The 20,031-nt window shown below is 32.7% G+C and overlaps 1 protein-coding gene across 10 annotated transcripts in view; it reads left to right on the top strand.

Moving 5' to 3' along the window:
- LOC105151373 (Dpr-interacting protein kappa) overlaps positions 1-20,031 on the top strand; it is a 196,235-nt gene that overhangs the window by 106,538 nt on the left and 69,666 nt on the right. For 4 of the 10 annotated variants that reach the window (XM_087410243.1, XM_087410247.1, XM_011065047.2 and 1 more), the window contains exon 1: positions 8,940-9,096. The exons of the other annotated variants lie outside the window; for them this stretch is intronic. In XM_087410243.1, coding sequence (XP_087266369.1) covers positions 9,018-9,096 — 79 coding nt within the window. In that variant the 5' untranslated portion in view covers positions 8,940-9,017. Of the gene's footprint in view, positions 1-8,939; positions 9,097-20,031 lie in introns of those variants that run through there. 10 annotated transcript variants of the gene reach the window in all.

Genomic DNA, 20,031 nt, shown 5'->3' on the forward strand with positions numbered 1-20,031 from the left:
GAATTTACATAAGAATTTACATACAATTGTATGCATACCCTTATTCAAGTTTGTGAATAAAAAATTACAAAATGTAATGTATTTAATATCATTAAATTTATTAATTAATATGTTCGAACTAATATGCATTTTTGAAAATTTAATAATTGAAGCTACAGAATCTTTTATATCACTTCCATGTTCTTTCATGTTTATATATAGACTAAAATTTTGCAAATTCAAAATGTACTCTTATTAAATTTCATATTTATTGATTTATAATACGATTACATTTATGGAAGCATGTTAAAAAAGATGTCGTCTTGTTAATCTGTAGGGATGCAGACATCAGTGTCGTTAGACAGTAGCACTGTTGTCTCTAGTAGTATTGTTTCGGGTTATTTCACGCGGAGCTATGAAACCCTTTCATGTTTGAGATTCCCGTGCTACACCGACGGTATACTGAATAAAAGGAAAATGAACCTAGCCACACCCAGTCAGTCTTCACATTCCGAGGCGTTCACCCTCGCCCCGGGAAATCACGGTAATCTCGAGTTTTTTTTCGAGGAAGAGATTCGTGCCCTCGTTGAAATAACCTTAAGAACTTTCGCGGGCTTATCGTACAAATGCGGCGGTTTCCTGCAAATAGTTCGCGTTTAACGTAATTGACCTCGGAAAGTGATTTGCATTAGTCCACGTAGAATCTACGTTGTAATAGCGATGTTTATATCCTGGCAAAACTGCATCGCTTAAGCAAGAAATATAGTATAGGAATTCACAAGAAAGACGATAATGTGTCTTTTACAATGATGTAGTCACCGCAATTGCGTACAAGCAAGTGACCGCACACACCACTATGACTATGTAGGGCGTTTATGAATATATGATGGCTGCGACCATGAGTACGCCTGGTGTTGCAGTTTGTCGAGCGAACTTTAAAACGTATGCAATTTTCCGTCATATCGCATTACGGGATGTGCGCGAGGAAAAACAACGGGCTCTCCGGCCCGCAATTTCGCCTTCGTACCGTTGCACACTTGTAACTCACGTATATTAAAATTACTAACGTTTTGCGGTTGAAGCGAAAATGCATTTGATGCATGTGAAATATACGCGCGAGGGAAATAATCTGTTTTCTGAAATACATATCTGAATATATTGTGTTACATTTCCGCAACGACACGCATGAAAGAGTCTTCATGTGGCTCGCGAATACCTACCGCATCGAGAGACCGAGAAGGAAACGTTTTGCATAGATGGCAATTTTTATCCTTAACTCAGGGAAAAGTATCAGTTATGATTAAAAAATAACAGAAGAATTATATGTGCAGCTAATATAGCTGCGATCAGCTGTATTATAGAGACTTTTGCTTTAGAAAAGTAAAGATGATAAAAAATGATAAAATAAATAATAAATGTAAAAATGATAAAAGCTCTTGCAAAAGAAAATATCAAATATATTTGAAAATATCTTAATTAGCTTTGCTACATTATTTTACTTTTTAAACACTGATATTTCAATTTGATAAAAAAAAATTTTATTACAATTGCTTAGTACTTTGAAAAATTCTGAAATTTCAACAGATACCTGACTTTGATAAATACAAGATATATAGCACTTTAAAATCATAAGCATATGTGTAAAAAATAATCGCACACATTTTATTTATTTTTATCTTATTTTACATTAAAAATTTTTAATGTAATTTAAAAGGTACTTTTTAAAAATAAATCTTTAATTAGTTTATAAAAAGTTAAATATTATAATACATGCATATACTGTTCTCTAAATCTGAATCAATGGATAGTTACTAATTATCCAGTGGCATACTTTGCTGATAATTAGTGAAGTTCAACTAAAAAGGAAGAATGTTACGTAACTAAAATTAACATTATATAACTAAAATACTGATATTTGCACATTAATTTTAATCTTTCAATACCATATTCATTGAATTTAAGCACTAAAACAAGGTTAATTAGATCACACAATAAAGATTAGCTAGGTTAGGGATCTCACATTTAATTCACTGATTATCAGTGGCATACTTGGCACTGATGATTATCCACTGATTCAGATTTAGTGCTTTTCGAATTAAAAAGATAAAGAAAGCTCTAAGATTAACGAGATTTACTATTATTTGAACAACTGTCACGATATTTAAACGAATATTAGTGAGTTGTCTAATGTTTAATGTTATAAATGTACCTCATTAAAAATAATGATGGTGTCATCAATATCGATATTTACAACGATTCAGCAAAATTTCGACGAGATGTGGATAAAAACTGCTGCACAGCAAAGCCGCACAACTCGAGCAGAAGGTACTGATAGGGCCCGTCAGTGTCTAAAGTATCTAGCCATGCCTAACTACTATATGACACACGAGCGTGAAATTTTGTGAATATACCGCGAAGTAGAAAAATGATATGTTTTTATTTAAATATATCGCTGTATATCAGCAAGTTCTGTCTTTCCTACAGGAACACCTGTATTATTGAGAAGGTGCTTGCGTGCTGCTGTTTATTCAATGCTTATAGCGCGAGCCAATTTATCTCGGACAAACGTCAAAGCCTTGTGCTTGAATAATGGTTCGGTGGTTCGGACTGTGGTTAGACAATGACGTCCCAATGCTTTCCATCTCATAGCCCCTTCGACCCCTAAAACAACCGAACGTACAACACGACATCATGCACGGGTACGTTCGCTTATGGATGTGCACGCTTACACATACCCGATCCAAATGTACACGCAAGCAATCTCACGCTGTGCCTGCCTAATTAGTCGTCCTTATGCGACTCGTTTATCAAAGGTGCACGCACACGTAGGATTCAGGTACCGTTCCCACCCGGTGAGAATTAATTGAAGGGCTCAATGCGGGACTGTCACGTTCGTCCGATTGACGTGGCTCTTCCAGTCAACCGAGAGTCTAATTATTAGATACGTGAATATTATAGCGGATGTATGAATAAATACGACGGGCCTCGCGCTTGATTGGGAATAAATTATTATGCAATCGCATACAAATCTGGTTAAGTGGGTGTCATCGAAATTTGAATGTATATCCATCGAGGTGGATTTTCCCAATTTAACAATACGTATATCTATATCTGAAAGAATGTGTACATAAGCATGTTTATTAGTTTAGCCATGCATTATATTTAAATTGATAATATACGAATATTCGATTTTTTTTATTCTTACATGCAAATTTATCGATTTTGCGTGAATTTGACGAATGCTTTAATGTGATTCACCCTAAAATATTGTTACATAGTTTAAACAGATTTATAATTAGAGTTACAATGCTCCTTCGAGTTATATTAAAATATTTATTGTCTGTTAATTATGTAGATTAACGATTTGAATGAAATAGTATAAGCAAATTAATTTTAAATTTGGAAAGCAAAAAATTTATTTTTGTATACAAATAATGTGTCACTTTCTCTTATGCCTGTACAAATATTATCGCAGTCATGCATTTTATATTTATTTCTGTTTATTATTTATACAAATAATTATTTATACGAGAAACGTAAACAATTTACTAATTTACATATTAACTAGATAATTAACTCATTGGAATATTGGTACAACAAATATTACGCATTCGTAAACTTGTATTGGGAACGTAAAGTGATTAATAATATTAATCATTTTGGGAATGTTGCGTGCAATTGTACAATATTAATAATCTATTGACAGAAAAAATTGTTTTGTGTAAATATTAATTATCTGCAGATATGCAATTACTCTTGATTATATTTAATTATATTTTGGATGATTATTTTCATTTGGAACATATTATTTGATTACTATTTTAGCATTGAAACATAAAGATATAGATATATTTGCCATTCTGCGATACATGGAAAGAATAGTTGCGAAAATGAGTTCGTTTTTCATATCAAAATGACAGCAGATATATATTGCGGTAACTGCACGTAAATTGAACGCGCGGTTTTTCATGTTCTTATATATAAGCAAGATATACACTGACACAACTTACAAATCGGCTATCTCTTATATCACCCTCGATTTCGTCATTTTCCGAAGAATCTTTTCGTCTTTACGATTCAGAATCGATATCTTCTTACGAGGCCGATTTTACGATGCACTCAGAACTATTGCGCCGCGTGCAATAGAACGCGTCGCGCATCGATATTGTCAGAATATAATAGGGGTCCCCCATGGTGTGCATTATATTACCGGCATAATATTATCGCTCTGTTGTAACGCGCCCGTGACGGCCGTTAAGGTCTAGTAAGATCGCCTGGTGCCTGGATCGGGGGTTCGCCTGCAGCTCGCGGGTGGGCGAGGTGGTGCGTGTGAAGAGCTAAACAACAGTCTGGTTATTAACGAAGTTTCTAAGTTTTCTCGTTTGTGTTCGTCCGCTTCTCGCATTGTGCCCTCTTGGATCGCAAAACGCATTACATGATTGTTGAGTGTCACGGTTCCTTCGTGAATAGGATTGCCGACGTAAATGTAAAGAAAATATACAGGGAAAATCTTTCTAAATTTGTAGATTGCATACATGCAAATGCAAAAAGATTAAGAAGTAGAACGAATTTAAAGTAAACATAAATGTTAAAGTAACTTTACATGCTTTCATATGATTCTTGCTAAATTAAAAACACGACGTTTACAATGATAGGTGTTAATTAATAATACAATAATATAACACGTACGTCCAGAATGTATCATGAAAATTGACTATAAGTTTATTGTAATGTATATTTTTTGGCAAATATTTTGTTTCTACTGAAACGAGACATTATTCATAAATAGAATCCTTCGAAACTTATGAACCTTTTATATAATGTGCTATATACTTTTGCTTTTAAACACTTAAATTTTTCAAGATATCCATAGGACAAATCTGTATTTGTCAATCTATAAAACATAAGAGTTAGATATCACGCAAGTATTTTGTTGTTATTTATCCACCGTTCTAATTGGTTGCCAATCATATAATTCGGCCGAATAAATTTGGGTTGATTCTGTTGGGTTGGTTTGACAGCTTGACATTTAACGATTAAATACCGTAAAATGATTGATTGAGAGCAAACAAAAAAATTTGAAAAATAAAATTTACATAGAGAAAACATAGCAAAAATAATTTCAAGTATGTTTAAAAGGATCTATTGTGATAGTGGATCAAATACATGCACGCTTAATATCTGATAATTGCATACTCATGATATCGATGCGATGATAAAAAATAAAGCTCGCGAATTGCGATGCGTATACGAGATTAAAGAATGAGCTTATCGTTAAGAGAGTTCTCAAGTTCGTTCGTTTGCTCTTGTGTGTTTCCTCGCGCTGCATTCGTACGCTCGCGTTAGAGCGCATAAAAGCTTGGTACTTAGAGGAAAGCGAATAAAGAGGCAGTGCGAGTCTTTTCTCGACTCGGCAACCGTACTACCGAGTGAGCGTAGTCGAGGCTTTTGGACGCCTCTTAGCGCTTTCGCAGAAAATCGAATTACTCGTTTCGCGTTTGCGGTCCGCCGACGGCAGGAAATGAGCATCCAGTCCTTCACTGGGAATGGGCATTTTCCGGAGCCGCTTCGACGTCCAGGACGACCTCCGCGACGTCTCGCCCGATCTCCGTGCAATTTGATTTTATCACGGATGCGAATCTAAAAACAAACGATCGTAGAGTTTTTCTTTTCCGCTAGACAGCTCGCAGGCTAGAAGTTATACGCGATAGATAGCAGCTTCCGTGACTTTAGAAAACTAGACACAATTTTTCCACAAACATTGCCAGGATAAACATTTAAAACGATTTGCAAATCATAGTTGCGAAATCTGGATAATGTTTTAGTATATCACGTTGATGTTTATAGATGTCTACTAAATTTAATAGAAAAGCTCTCTCTGATTAACATATTCACTTATTCGTCTCTCATTTTCTCTCATTTTTTTAATTATTTTTCGTATCGTTAAAAAAGATATTTAATTCACGAAATTACATTAATTAAAAATATTAAAGTACATTTACTGTATTTTTCATTACATATGTGAATAATTACATTAAACATTTTATTTAATATATGCATATTTTTAATAATCTTTATAAATTATTGAGAGAATAAATGGAATTTACTATGATGATGGTTTTGATAATGCTATTGCTTTTGCATACTGATTACTTTCATTATGATTACTTGCTTTAGTAATATCAATCTTTTAGATACCAACAATCTCTATTGTACGTGTCAAACAATTGATACATGATTCAATAGCAATGAGAAAGAATTAATCCAATTTTGGAAGTTATTATATTACATACAATATCTTCATCGTATCTATCAGATTGGCATTCCAGATATCACGTACTATTTTAATATCTAAAATATCTAAAATTACATTTCTTTTATCTTTTTATTATTCAGATTGTGTTATTATATTAATATTATTCAACAATACTAAATATTGCAAATGCTTAACGTATAAATGATTCTAAACTTAACAAGAGAGAAAGAGACCAAATCGTAATCAGTTGTGCGCATTACGTTTTCGCATATATTCCTGTTTTCAATATTTACTTATTTAAATAATTAAACACATATTGTATTCTGTTTGCACTAATTTAAACCACATATCGTCAATCTATTAGTCCATATATGTATTTCCATATTAATAATATATGTGATAGAGGCGCGATTGCAAATACAAATATTTTTGATTAGCTGAAAATGGTGTATGAGGCGTATACGAATGTTTGACGTCGAATTGGGGTCATTTATTACTTTATTTGATGATTTAATGAAATAACCAGGTAAAATTTTTACAAAGGGAAACTTTAATTAAAACATATAATTTAGACAATATCTATAGTTTCCTTCTTGGAGACTCGCGCTTCCATTGTAAAACTTGGCTTGAAAGACTTACAAAAGCATCTACAGTGGTGCCGGAATATGTGCGACGAGGCAAGTGTAGTAGTAGAAATGTTGTCGACTTTACCTTATCCGCGAGTGAAAGGAAGAGAATGTTATAGAAAGAAGAAAGGGAGATATAGAACGGAAAAGGAAGTGCGACGAAAAGAGCTAGGGAGTAGAAGGGAGCTGGAAACACGTTTCGCTTCCTGCCGTCACCTTGAAGCCATCTCTTACCGGTTTACGAGGGCACCCACGAAAGTTTCGGTACACTTGCACTTAGAGTCATCCTTAGGGGATAGTGCGATATAGGTACTGTAATGCCTGTTACGAATACTGGCCTGAGAACTGTGGGTTAGGTTTATGACTTGCACTACTCGTTCGCATGCCACCGAAAGACATGAAACGCTTAAATTCCTTTTGCTACCTTTTTGATGGCGACTTTCATCCTAGTTACTTCAGTATATCGCGCTAACGATTTCTCGGCTGACGGCATGGAACCAATTTCAGTGTTTGCGCACATCACTTGTTATTTCGTAATTTTTGACTTGACAGTTTTCGTGACGCGTCCACTGACTGCGACGGCGCTGAAAGACGTGAACTATGTTCGAAGAAAGAGCAACGATGCGTTCAATTTCGTTAAGCTCGAAATAGTGCAATCAAAAAAAGAACTTCACGTAGAACGACGATGTTAGGATCTAGCGTTCGTTTAAAAGAGTTGATAAACGAGGATATCTACTGATTGATCGACAGTCTGTTAAAGTAGTCCCCGCACGTGTACGTTGCCCTGATGCGGTGAATCACAGGTCACGAAATCTTATCATCTGACACGGAAAAGTGGATAATCTTTTTCACCGTCGAACCGACGATCGATTTCAAGCTATTTTCACTCACCACAGATTGAAAAGTAACGTTTCGATTGAACACGTAATTTCAATCTGTACAAGTTCACTAGAGAAAAACTTGGTTTTTCTGGCGGAAAATGCATGGCTGACCATATGACAGATTTTACTACTTATTATAACGAAAGTATCACGATTTTGTATTAGAACGCTGAAAATTTTGTAATATGTTTTGTAATATAATATAAAGTGAAATAAAAAAATTGTAATATAAATTATATGTTTAATATAAATAATATTTTTATATTTTTGAAATTTTGTTTAACATGTATATTTGCATGTTTAAATAATTAGACTCTAGTTGTGTATAACTATTATATTATATGTAAACATATGCATATTTATATGTAATAATTATGTAGTAAGAGTTTAATTATTTAAATAAAAATCTTAAACAAAATTAAAAAATATGAAATACATCGCAGTTTATGTAATTATATATATAAAATGCATAATGTATATTATGATACTAAAAAATTTTAGATACATATTATAGTTTTAAACAAATATAAAAAACAAATATAAAATAAAATTATGTCCAAAATGACATTGTAAAGATACATCGACGACATTGTGATGTTTAAATGCAAGACAACTTCTGCCCTTTCTGAAATAACTTCCTCGCGATAACGTGTTAACAGATAATATCTATACATACTAATTAAGCATCGGATCGATGAGGAGTCGGGAGTATAATTGCTTTATACGTTATAATAAATTTTGGCATTCTGAGAAAGCAGTGCAGATTGTATAAACAGAAACATAATCCGGCGTCTACTTGTTTAACGCAGGACGTTCGATCATTTATCTATCCTAAGGGGACTCCGGCGGTCGAATACCATGCAACTGACGTTGGTGTCTACGTGTGTTTCTCGCTATCCTAAGAACGTGTCTCCAGTACGAGGAAGGCGGGTCTTACGGTTTGTGATGGCGGAGGGCACGTGAACCCCGACGAGCGCATGCGAACCACCAACCCTAAAGCTCACGGCAGACCAGAAAGGATCACGTTCTCCCTCTCATTCTCTCTCTCTCTCTCTCTCTCTCTCTCCCCTCTCTCCTCCCCTTCTCTCTCTCTCTCTCTCTCTTTCTATCTCTCTTTTACTCACTCTCTCTCTATCTCTCCCTACCGCTCTTTCTTACCCTCTCTTTTACTCCAGCCGCTACCGAGTCAGGTAAACCCCTCGTGTGTCAGTCCGCACCGAGATTCCGGCGCGAATCGTCCTTTCCCGTCGTGGCGTCACGCCAAGTTCTAGATGGATGTCGCTGATCCGCATTATTGTGTCAGCGATTTACGTCGTCGCGCAGGTGTTCCTCGCTCGTCCATCCCTTGCGGAAGGTCAGTGATGAAGTTCGTCGTATGCTAACATTGAGAGTAATTGCTGTCTGCTTATGTTCAAAAGGGGCACGTTCTGTGCGTGAATAGGGTTATACATAACTTATTCGGGTTTATATAGCGTTGTGAATCAATTCCGCAAAGTTTGTTTTGACTACTCTGCAAAGTTAATGTTAATTACGTCGTAAAACTGCCACAATATATGTTGCGATATCTGTAACTATGTCTTTTCGTATTTACAACTCGTAGTGCTCTTATTATTTCTCTATATGCAGGCAGCGTAAGTTTATATTAAAGTTATAAACGCGAACGTGCAAAAGATGATGTAAGAGACAAAGAAAAGCGGTGGGTGAGTTACCATTAGAGCTTGATGCGCTTTGAATCAACAAGCATTTTTTGTATAACATATTCTCGATGCGTATTTATTAAATTGTACATTATTTTGTATAGATAAAAAATTATATAAATATTAATAATATTAATTTTATAAATTTCGAATACAGCGTATCTTTAAGCTTAAAAATTTATTTTTAAAACATCATTTTTAAAAACATTTTTAAGATACTTCCATCTATGACTTTTGATCTGTTTATGTTTAATTCCATAACGAGTATTTTGCATTGAAGTTGATGCATATGAATATCCTAATATTTTTTTATCAAGTATTGATTGGAAAACAGGTTGGCACTTCACTTTGCGGTGCCATGATTGTGATTCCGAGATTTGAGTTAGCCGGTAACTTTCGGCAGTTTGCGTGCTACAGGGTTTCAGCATTAATTTAATGACATGCCGTAACACGCCGCGATGCAAGCAAGTAACGACGCGTCATGCACGATAAACTGTACATGATAGGTACACGACATTTTCATTTTATTTGTATAATCTTCTCCTGCCAAGAAGAAGCGACTTAACAGCACGTCTATTATAATAGTGAATTTAATCACTCGCATTACACCGAATCAGTGCGTATTAAAAGCTGCTTTACATAAAATATTTGAATATAGTGATACAATATAATCAACTTTGACAATGAAATGATACATATATATATATTTTGTTAAATAATGTGACAATATCATTAGTAGATAGTTAATCATGTTTAAAATATTTATATACTTTTACATTTAACTTTGCTAATTTCATGTAAAGCAGCTTTTAGTATGCATTGATCTGGCATAATGCTAAGTGACCGCATTCGTTATAAGTTTTCCAATTCAAAGGATAAAGATGCATTTGAATTAAATTCCTAATAACTGACAAACATCTTTGATATTCAATTAACAAGTAAAGTTTTAACAACGTTTTATTGATATTAAAGACATTATTTATTTGACATCATCTTGCTACATGAATATTAAATAATATTTTTTTAATTATACACACTAATGTTATATTCGATGATTTTTTTTAAATACGGCAGTTGCTATATTTTACATATTTTTAATTAAATTTGCAAGTTGCCACTCACAGATTATCTATCAAGACAATCTGTTAAATTTCCTGTAAAGATTGCTCCATTATCAAGCAACGTGTTAGTTTTATGTAGACAAAAACGTGTAAAGTATCGCATACGTCTATGATAACGTTATCATGAAAAATTTAATTTCTCTTTCATGTTTCTTTGCGGTCTATTTTTACCTCAGCTTTCGGAATCAAGATAAAATTTTCTAGGTAGAGTTAGCACAAAGAACACGCAAAAACTTTGTCTTGATTTATCTACAATCACGTTTTCAACGAAACTCGAGATTATAGTTCGAGATTATAGAGATGTACACATCGGAGTATGGCGGGTATCTTATTCACCGATTGGTCCGATCTCTCGATTCTTCTTGCCGTGGCTATTATCCTCCAATATCCTGATACATTATTTATCCCCATCTATAAAACCTCAGAGTTTTCATGAAGGCGAGAAACCTTCCCTAGCAGGGAATTTTTTCCCAATCCTCCTGGCACGATCCTTACCCGCCGACAATAACGAACGGACGAGACGACGAGTACGAGTGAAGCTTTTCTACCTTCCTCATCGTCTTTTTTCTCTTCGCTCACTTCGCTCCCTTTTTTCGAGCTCGTCCCACCTACCAAAAGCCTTCCCACATTGACTGCCAAAAAAGCCTTGGCAACGGCACGACACTCATTTAATTTAAGGATAACAAAGCGCTATCTGAGACAAATCCCAGGATTAGTTTTACGACGTTCCTATTTACACTTCAGTCAGAGGAGATCATTGTGTTTCACATTTCTCTATACATATATTTTCACCTCGACGCACATTTTCGTATAATATACCGAATAAATAAAATGTTTTTCTACCAAATCATCAGACAACGTTGTAATTTAGATTACAAACTTTATGTCGTACATCTAACTGTTTTAAAAAATTACTTTTTTTACATAATATAGTTATTATAATCTCAAAAATTTTTAAAGTAATAAAAGATTAGTAATTAGACAAATTTGTATGTATTATAGTATATAAAAAATCGATTAAATTATTGAAAATTTTGAAATTATTGATTTAATATACTAGAACTTCTAATAATTTGCAAATATTTTTATAATATTGCGTTTTACAATAATTTTTTAATTAACTGAAAAAATATATTTATGTACATTTCAATATATAGCATTTTATATGAAAAATTAAATTTAATAAACTCTTTCTTTCTTTCTCTCTTTTTCTCTGTTTCTCTAATTCTTATTAAAGAGGAAACTGCTGCGTTAAGTTTTATATATACATGTTTAATAATGTGTATATAAATGGATAAAACAATATTATTTTTATTTATAATAACAAGTAAGTCTACTTAAGATAATAGTGATTTTAGATTTCATCAGATTGAGAAGGCATTTTCTAATTAATTTTAAATATTAAACTATTAATTAATCTATTCTCTGAAGAAGAGAAATTAATGCTAAAATAATTTTTATTATAGTACATAAAGCGCAGAATATAAAGGAATAATTATATAGGCAAAGAATATATATATAATATATAATATATAATATTTTTAAATATTACAAATTTCTTGAAATATCTTATTAAAATTATCTTCAGTATTATTGAAATTATCGTTAATAACGGTAGCACAGACCATGAATCACATTCCATGTGCTGCGATCTTACGCATACTCAAATTAGATTGGCTATGATTGACTCATTTGAATCGATGCGCATCATTGTTCGCTGTATGCCATTGTATGCATGTTGTATGGTGTGGACCGGTCATTAATATACAACGCTACAAGGCGTTATTCAGAAATGAATATTAGGTGAGAGATTTAGCGAAATATTGATTTAATAAATTGTTATAAGATATATCTTATGAAATAAAAAATGTTATTATTAGTGAAATTAATCAAATTAATTTTGTTTAGATTTGAAATGATTTATAATTTATTTTAAATTTCAGAGTAGAATTTTATTTATAATTTTATATGCTGTGTTTTTTTTTAATACGCATATGTCATTTAATATATATTTTATATATGTATTCTGATTACTTCGTATTACATATATTACACGTATTACACATATAAATTACAAATAGAATAAATAAAAAATTTATTACGATATAAAAACATTAAAAATATCTGTTTTATTAATGTAAATTCTATATTAATATTAATAAATTATAAAGCGATATAAATATTATAATGTTCAGAATCTTTATATATATATATATATATATATATATATATATATATATCTTGATTGGGTTTATAATTATAATAAATATATTAATTGCAGACTAAGGAATAATAATAGAGTATAATAATAATATGTTTATTAATAATAATAAGAATATTTATAACTGTTCTCTTTAATGATAATTTAAGAAACTATTAAAAAATAATATCGTACACATTAGAAATTCTTGCGCGTACATTTAATAAAAGTATATGCGCTACTTAACGCTGCTGGTGTTTTCAAATTCACTGTACGATCACACTGTTTGATTCAATATGATTCTAAAAAATTAAAAATTAAAAAAATTTCACAAAAAAATATATATTTCTTATTAACACAAACGAAGCCACTAATGCCAGAAAAAAATTTTAAGTGAAATGTTAATAAAAAAATTAATTACACTTTGAGTCAAATAAACCTAAATAGATTAGCAGAGTTAAATCAAATATGTCATAATAAACAAACTTAATAATAATGATTATTCACATCTTCAAATTATTTAAATAATAAATTAAATCATTTATAGAAGAAAAATTATTTATTTTTAATTTTAAAAATTATTTATATTTATATTTTCAAATTATCTCTATAATAAATAAAATTTACATAATAAATTAAAAATTTAGTAAATACATTTCTCTGAGATAACTAAATATTTACTGTTTGTAACATTGATTACGTGTTCCAGAATGTTTAGGGAAGAAATGTGACATCTCTGGACATGTACACAAAATATCGATATGAAGTAAACGAGTAACACACACTAGTTGCATTTTAGTTTATAGAACGAACTGTACATAGCGCGAGAACAAATTGGTGCAAATATTTGTCACTATTTTTGTTCATTAGAGAGTTGCAGGTATCGATATCTTAAGTAGTCGAGATAGATGTACAACCGGTCTTTGTTAACCGTGAGATAGGATCCCAGGGTTGCATCGAGGGAACAGTTCCCTCGACCATTTCGCGCGTGTACTCATGATTTCACGAAGTCTTTATTTCGGGTATACCGTGGACAAATGCGACTAACGTATCGAACTTCCGTCCCGGCTAATTTATGGCGTTGGGATTAGGGGAGTAAAATAGGGAGGGAGAGGCCGGAAAATGGCAATTCTGCAGTGCGGGTAACTATCCCCTTCTGCCTCCTCCTTATTTCTCGACCTAGCTCGCTCGAATGGATTCAAACGCTTAAGAGCTCTCTCTCTCTCTCTCTTTCTGCTAGCCATAGTGAAATATCACTGCTAAGAGAAAGAAACGGTCACCCCCTCCGGGGGTTGACAAAAACAGGGGTAATAAAACTTGGAAGCGTCCCTGTATACCTCCGACCGAACTGGGAGGATACGTTCGAACGATTACCTTTCCGGTTACGTACCTATACATGCGCCTGAACCTCTTCGGACCGAAGCCGTTTTCAAACGAGATAAAAGAGCAGTAGAAAACGATATATATTTGTGCATTAAGCGCGGTGCAAAGGGCAAATACTCGAGGGAAAAGTTGCATCGGTGAGCATTATCGCGATTTCCAGCAAGCTTTGAGAGCACGTTTTAAAATACACGTTTTCAATATGCTTCGAACGATGTAGCGTTCGAAGGATTATGCATGTCGTTATACTTACTAAAATTAACAGATTAGAAAAAATATAGCTTTTACTTTGAGGGCGTATTATGTCCTTAAACTCATGAAGTTCACACAACTTCGTAATTTGAAATCTATTTTTGTACCGTTATTACATGCTACATTTACTAATTGGACGTTGGATAAAGCATCATTTATCAGAAATTACCCTTACTTTATGCCCGGAGAAACAGAAGAGTTAAGCTGAATCATGGTCAATTAATCATGCTTATTTGGTATAATATAGGTCACCGCGTCTTTCGAGAACAGTACATTATCCTATTTCCATAAATAAAACATTGTTATAATAATAATTACATAATTATATTGAAATTATTTTTGTGTGATACGTACTATTTCTTATTTAGTATCTTCTAATTTTCGAGTAAAGATCTTTATGTTCCATTGTTACGTTATTTGCATACGTAAGAAAAATAAGTACATTTTTATTTTTAATTATTTTAACTGTTCTTTATTTGAAAACTGAAATTATTGAATAATACGTGATATATTTTCCAAAAATGGAAGTTTTTGAGAAGATATTGAGTAAGCATTTTCAAACGATTATTTGAGTAAGCATTTTTGAGAATTCACTTATTATGCCAAAATATAACGTCAGTGTGAACATAATTCCGCTATATATGCTCCCTGATTTGTAGGGTAGGTCGTTAACGGAACGTATTACACGTAGAAACCGCTACTTGACAACCGATTAGAGTGCGACAATGACAGCGACTCAAGGAAACGGACTTTACAGGCACACTCGACAATAATTGGGGATTGGCGCGCAAAGTCGGCTTGGGGTGAGCTTTGATGTGGTACCTTTGGCACCAATGCATCTGCAATGTGTCTAGTTGTACTCCGCCAGATACCAAAGACGAATTCCGTGGGCAAGTAGTCATCGTGACATCGTCAAGACGATACCTCTCACCTAACTTTCCCGCGCGATCGTAGAATTCAGTGAAGAAGTAGTTACGGACAAAGACCACGTCCCACTTCCGTGTCCCGTCGCGGTCCTTTCGCTCGCTATTTCGAGAGTTCTCCGTTATCAATACTTAATGCAAAGAGACGCAGCAGCGACTAATGAACTCTCTTACTCCATCTCTCGCCATCGGAGTCCATTGTCTTTTCGTGAACGGTGCATGCTGCACAAACCAGTGCGCCGTATTCATGATAGCGGGATAGTTACGCGGGGAAAGAGGACAGGCTTAACGGCCAGGAATTTGGATCCTCATAATACCGGGAATCTCTATCGGATTTATGCTAATGCTCCGGCCTGCCTAGTATCTTGCCAATCCTTTCTGTTCTATTATCACATGAATAACACCGGTGGGCGCAATGAATTCGGAAAATGGATATCATGTTATAATGACCTCGAATAATCAGTTTTTCATATCTTCTACTTCTCCTGATCTATTATTACTTCTTCTGTAATGAAACGAATATAGAATTTCTCGAATATGAATCACCGTTCTATTTATTATAAATCTTCAGTTCCTCCGAATATTAATTGATTTAAATTAAAGTTATATAAATTAATTTTATTATATATTTTTTAATTTTTTAAAATAGAAATCTTTATAAATCATAGAAGTAAAATAAGAATTATATAAATATTATAGAAAGGTGTTATATAGGAAACAATTTTTAATGAAAATATGAATATTAAAACGATTCTAATTTTATTTATCCATTTTATTTATTTATATAATATCTTACATCTACAATCATTGAAAGTAATTTTTCTCCTCCTTTATTATTTTAATTTCTTTATAAATTAAATTTTATATATTTAAGAATTTGTATTCTGTGTGTTTACGTTTAACTTTGTAGTTTTTTTAAAATCTAATTTGGATATCAAAACATTTTTAAAGTACAAACGTTTCTGTTTATACCTTTTATTAAAATCTATAAAGCAGAAATTAATATAACTGTAGGTTAATATCTAAACAATAAATTATTTCATATTTTAATCGCAGTTTAATGTTAAATTGCCACATCATCTTCATTTTTTATAGCTGTCATTTAAGTTTTGATTCCATTTTCTATCAACTATACGTGACGTGACACGAGTAACGAGAAAACTCCGGCCGCAACTTGCTTCGTAACTACATGAGATTGACCAATGAAAAAGGTATCAGAATGAAGTGACAAATTGATCGCATTCGGTCATAAAACGAAGTGATCGCTGAAAGTAGGCTATTATCTTTGAAACATTCACTTAACTGCTTTCCTTTCTGCCTTCTTCGTTGGAACATCCGTGATATTGTGTCGACCAATTAAATTTATTGTGCATTTATTTGCACTTATAGCTTATACTGGTTGGTGTGATGATTATTATAATAATCAGAAGTGAAAACTTGGTTTCTTTTGTTTCACTTTGATATAATGAACTAGAAATAAAACGTGAAGTTATTGATATTATTTGTATAATAATTTTCTACAATATCTTGCACATATATAGAGATATATTCATATAACAAGCAACATTATATTGAAAATAGAAGTTCCTTACTAAAATAACTAAAATAAAATTTATTAACATAACAACTTTATTAAAATAACAGCTTTATAAAACTGTTTCTATTAAAATTATGTACAAAGTACTATTTCACTTGTTCTATTATCTTTTGTATATTATTACTGAAATATAATAAATTGGATTTAATAAGTTATATTAAACATTAGCAAGAAATCTGTTGCCAAGAAATCTATAAAGTTTAATATTTTTGTAGTAATTTTTATTTATATTTTTGATAAAAAATTAGTTATTATTTCACGGTATTTAGGTATACGATAGAGAACGCCAACACAATCAAAATTAAAAATTGTTTCCAATAATATATATGTATATATTTTTTTAAATCAATTTATTTCAGATATGATTGTGCGCTGATAATTTTTCGGACTTTCAACACAATCAGTCTGAAACGCTCATAATCTCCCCTAAATTAAATTAGAAAAACTGTAAAAAACTTATTGCGAAAAATATTACCTCAGCCAGGATTAGTTATTATTTTTTTTGGAGAGAGAGAGAGAGAAAGAGAGAGAGAAACTAGGTACTAACAAAGCCATTTGAGATTATCTTTCCTTGTTCATAATAGATCCACAAAGAAAGCCATCAGAGTTTGCAAACCCAATCGTAACCGGTAACTTGCAACTCGTTACTGGCCTCGTTGTGTACTGCCAAAACATTACGGCTATACAATGTCGCGCTGCTCGCGGCTTGCGGACGTGCCGCTGCGAGGTAGAACGGAGTACCAGATTGCGCTAATTAATGCTAATTGCCCGAACTAATAAATAACCGCATGAATAAACATATTCGCCGACCGTTGCCAGCGTTGGGGAGTGGCAAAAGGGAGGAGGGACGGATACTGTGATACGATGGCGAGAATAAGAGGGTGGGTGAGTGAAAGCGAGAGGATGGCGGGTAAGGGAGTACGTGTGTGGTGCGGTGGATACGTAGTGAGGTGTGCAGGCGCGCAAGTACGCGGCTGCATTCGTACCCGCGCGCCACTGTACGCGCTGAAATATTCATCGATTTCGGTAGCGGCAATTACGCCCCACAAAACGAAGCCGTGCCGCTCGTATGCCCCTCACCACCACGGAAATTTATCTGTATGAACAAGTGAGCGTGCGCGCAGGCACTATTACGCGCGAATTCCGCTGGGAGATGCGCGCTCGTTGTTCTCGGTCGTCGCGGAAATACACATTTCGTTTCACGTATATTAAAAAAAACTAGAAGGAGTAACCTGTTCGTACAAAGTATAATAGATCACCCACGTCGTTCTCTTCTCTCTTATCCTACAATCAAATCGAGATAAATTTTCCTTTTCAAATTTATAGCGGGATACCAAAAATTAAATCCTGAAACCTCTTATGAAATGTTTATTTCTCAAATTTATAAATTGAAATTATAAGTACTTAATGAATGTCTTTCATTTCACTTTATATTATATTTAAATTATAAATATTTTCTAAATGTGGAAGAATATTTATGTTGATAAATATTCATGTTTCTGTCTCTCTCTCTCTCTCTCTCTCTCTCTCTCTCTCTCTCTCTCTCTCTCTCTCTCTCTCCAATATTGTGCAAGATATTTCAAATTCTCTGTTTCTTCTTTCTTTATTGTGATATACATTTATTTTTAACTCAATTTTCGCTAATAAAGAAATGATCGTAGAATTTTATCAGATATTGTTATTTATTTATTAAAATATATATTTACTTGTAATTAAATTGAATCAGGCATATATACGCGAATATTATGCATAAAACAGCAATTCTCACTTGAAAGGAAATATTCAAAAAGAAATGGCATGTATGCATAACAAAAATACTACGTATAAGAGTATCTAGATGCAGTCAGCGGAATAATTTGGGCCAACATGAGCGAGTGGCAGGAAAACGATTTCGGTAATGCCGCAGACCGCGTAATCGATATTTCATTATATCGCGCCCGACTGACCTTTCTCGTCGAACTGGAAGAAAATTTAACCCGTTCCCAGGTTTAAATTACTTCCGGACATGAACCGTTCCAAGCAATGTTTATGGGAATGGTTAGCATTATAGACAAAATGCATACGTTCGTGGTTAGTTCTTGATATTTCTTTAAATAGAGGAGAGAAATGTTTAATTATCTACAACCAAATCAATTCTAAAAGGCAGGGAACTGTATTTTATCAAATGGTACAAATAAAATGAAAAGCTCAAAGTATTCTTCTTTTTGAAATAGTGTAATTGTCATTTTTTTACATTTATATTAACACATATTTACATTGATTTTTTAATAACGTGTTTCTAAAATTTAATTACATAGTATATTAATATATATTTATATTTAATATATTTATTTTCCCTGTATTGCAATCTTTAAACTTATAGCCTCAATGAAAGAATTTTAATATAGAAATCAATTTATTATATCATCAAGTGCTGATGAAATAGGTTCTACATTTTTCACGCTTGTAGAAATTAAACGACTTTCTATAAATTTTCTCTAATATTCACATTTCCAATATCAAGTACATTCAGTTTATTCTATGCAGCATTATTGCGGAACATTATTATCGTGTATTAATAAGCATGCTTTTGTTAATCTCTATTTTATCGAGATTTTGTATTTAGAGATTCGAAACTCTTCAATCACGTTGCGATGTTTCAAATAATAGATAAATTTTTTGCTCAGATATTGTATTCTCTCTTCATCTACCTTCACCCCCCCCCTCTCTCTCTCTCTCTCTCTCTCTCTCTCTCTCTCTCTCTCTCTCTCTCTGGTTCTCTGTATAATATAATGAAATTAGTGACAGTCGAAAGCACTTTTCCTGTTACATTTATGGTGAAAAATTCAATCGCAAAATAGCCAATGGCGGATCAAGTTTTAATCGAATATAATGTAAATGTATACATGTATATATGTGATACATGAGCAATGATGTGAGTTATACATATACATATACATATTTTAATATTTTAGTTTAAATAATTTATTAATAAATGTTGGCAAATTATCCTTAATAATAATAAAAATCAATAAGATATTAGAATTTTAAATAAAAGGCTTTGACAGACAAATAAGGAAACATTTTATTTTCAATCTTAAAAAATTTTTATTGTAATGAAATCTAACTTTGGATATTAC

This window comes from Acromyrmex echinatior, chromosome 10, assembly GCF_024713525.1.
Source record: "Acromyrmex echinatior isolate Ae372 chromosome 10, ASM2471352v2, whole genome shotgun sequence".
NCBI lineage: Eukaryota > Metazoa > Arthropoda > Insecta > Hymenoptera > Formicidae > Acromyrmex > Acromyrmex echinatior.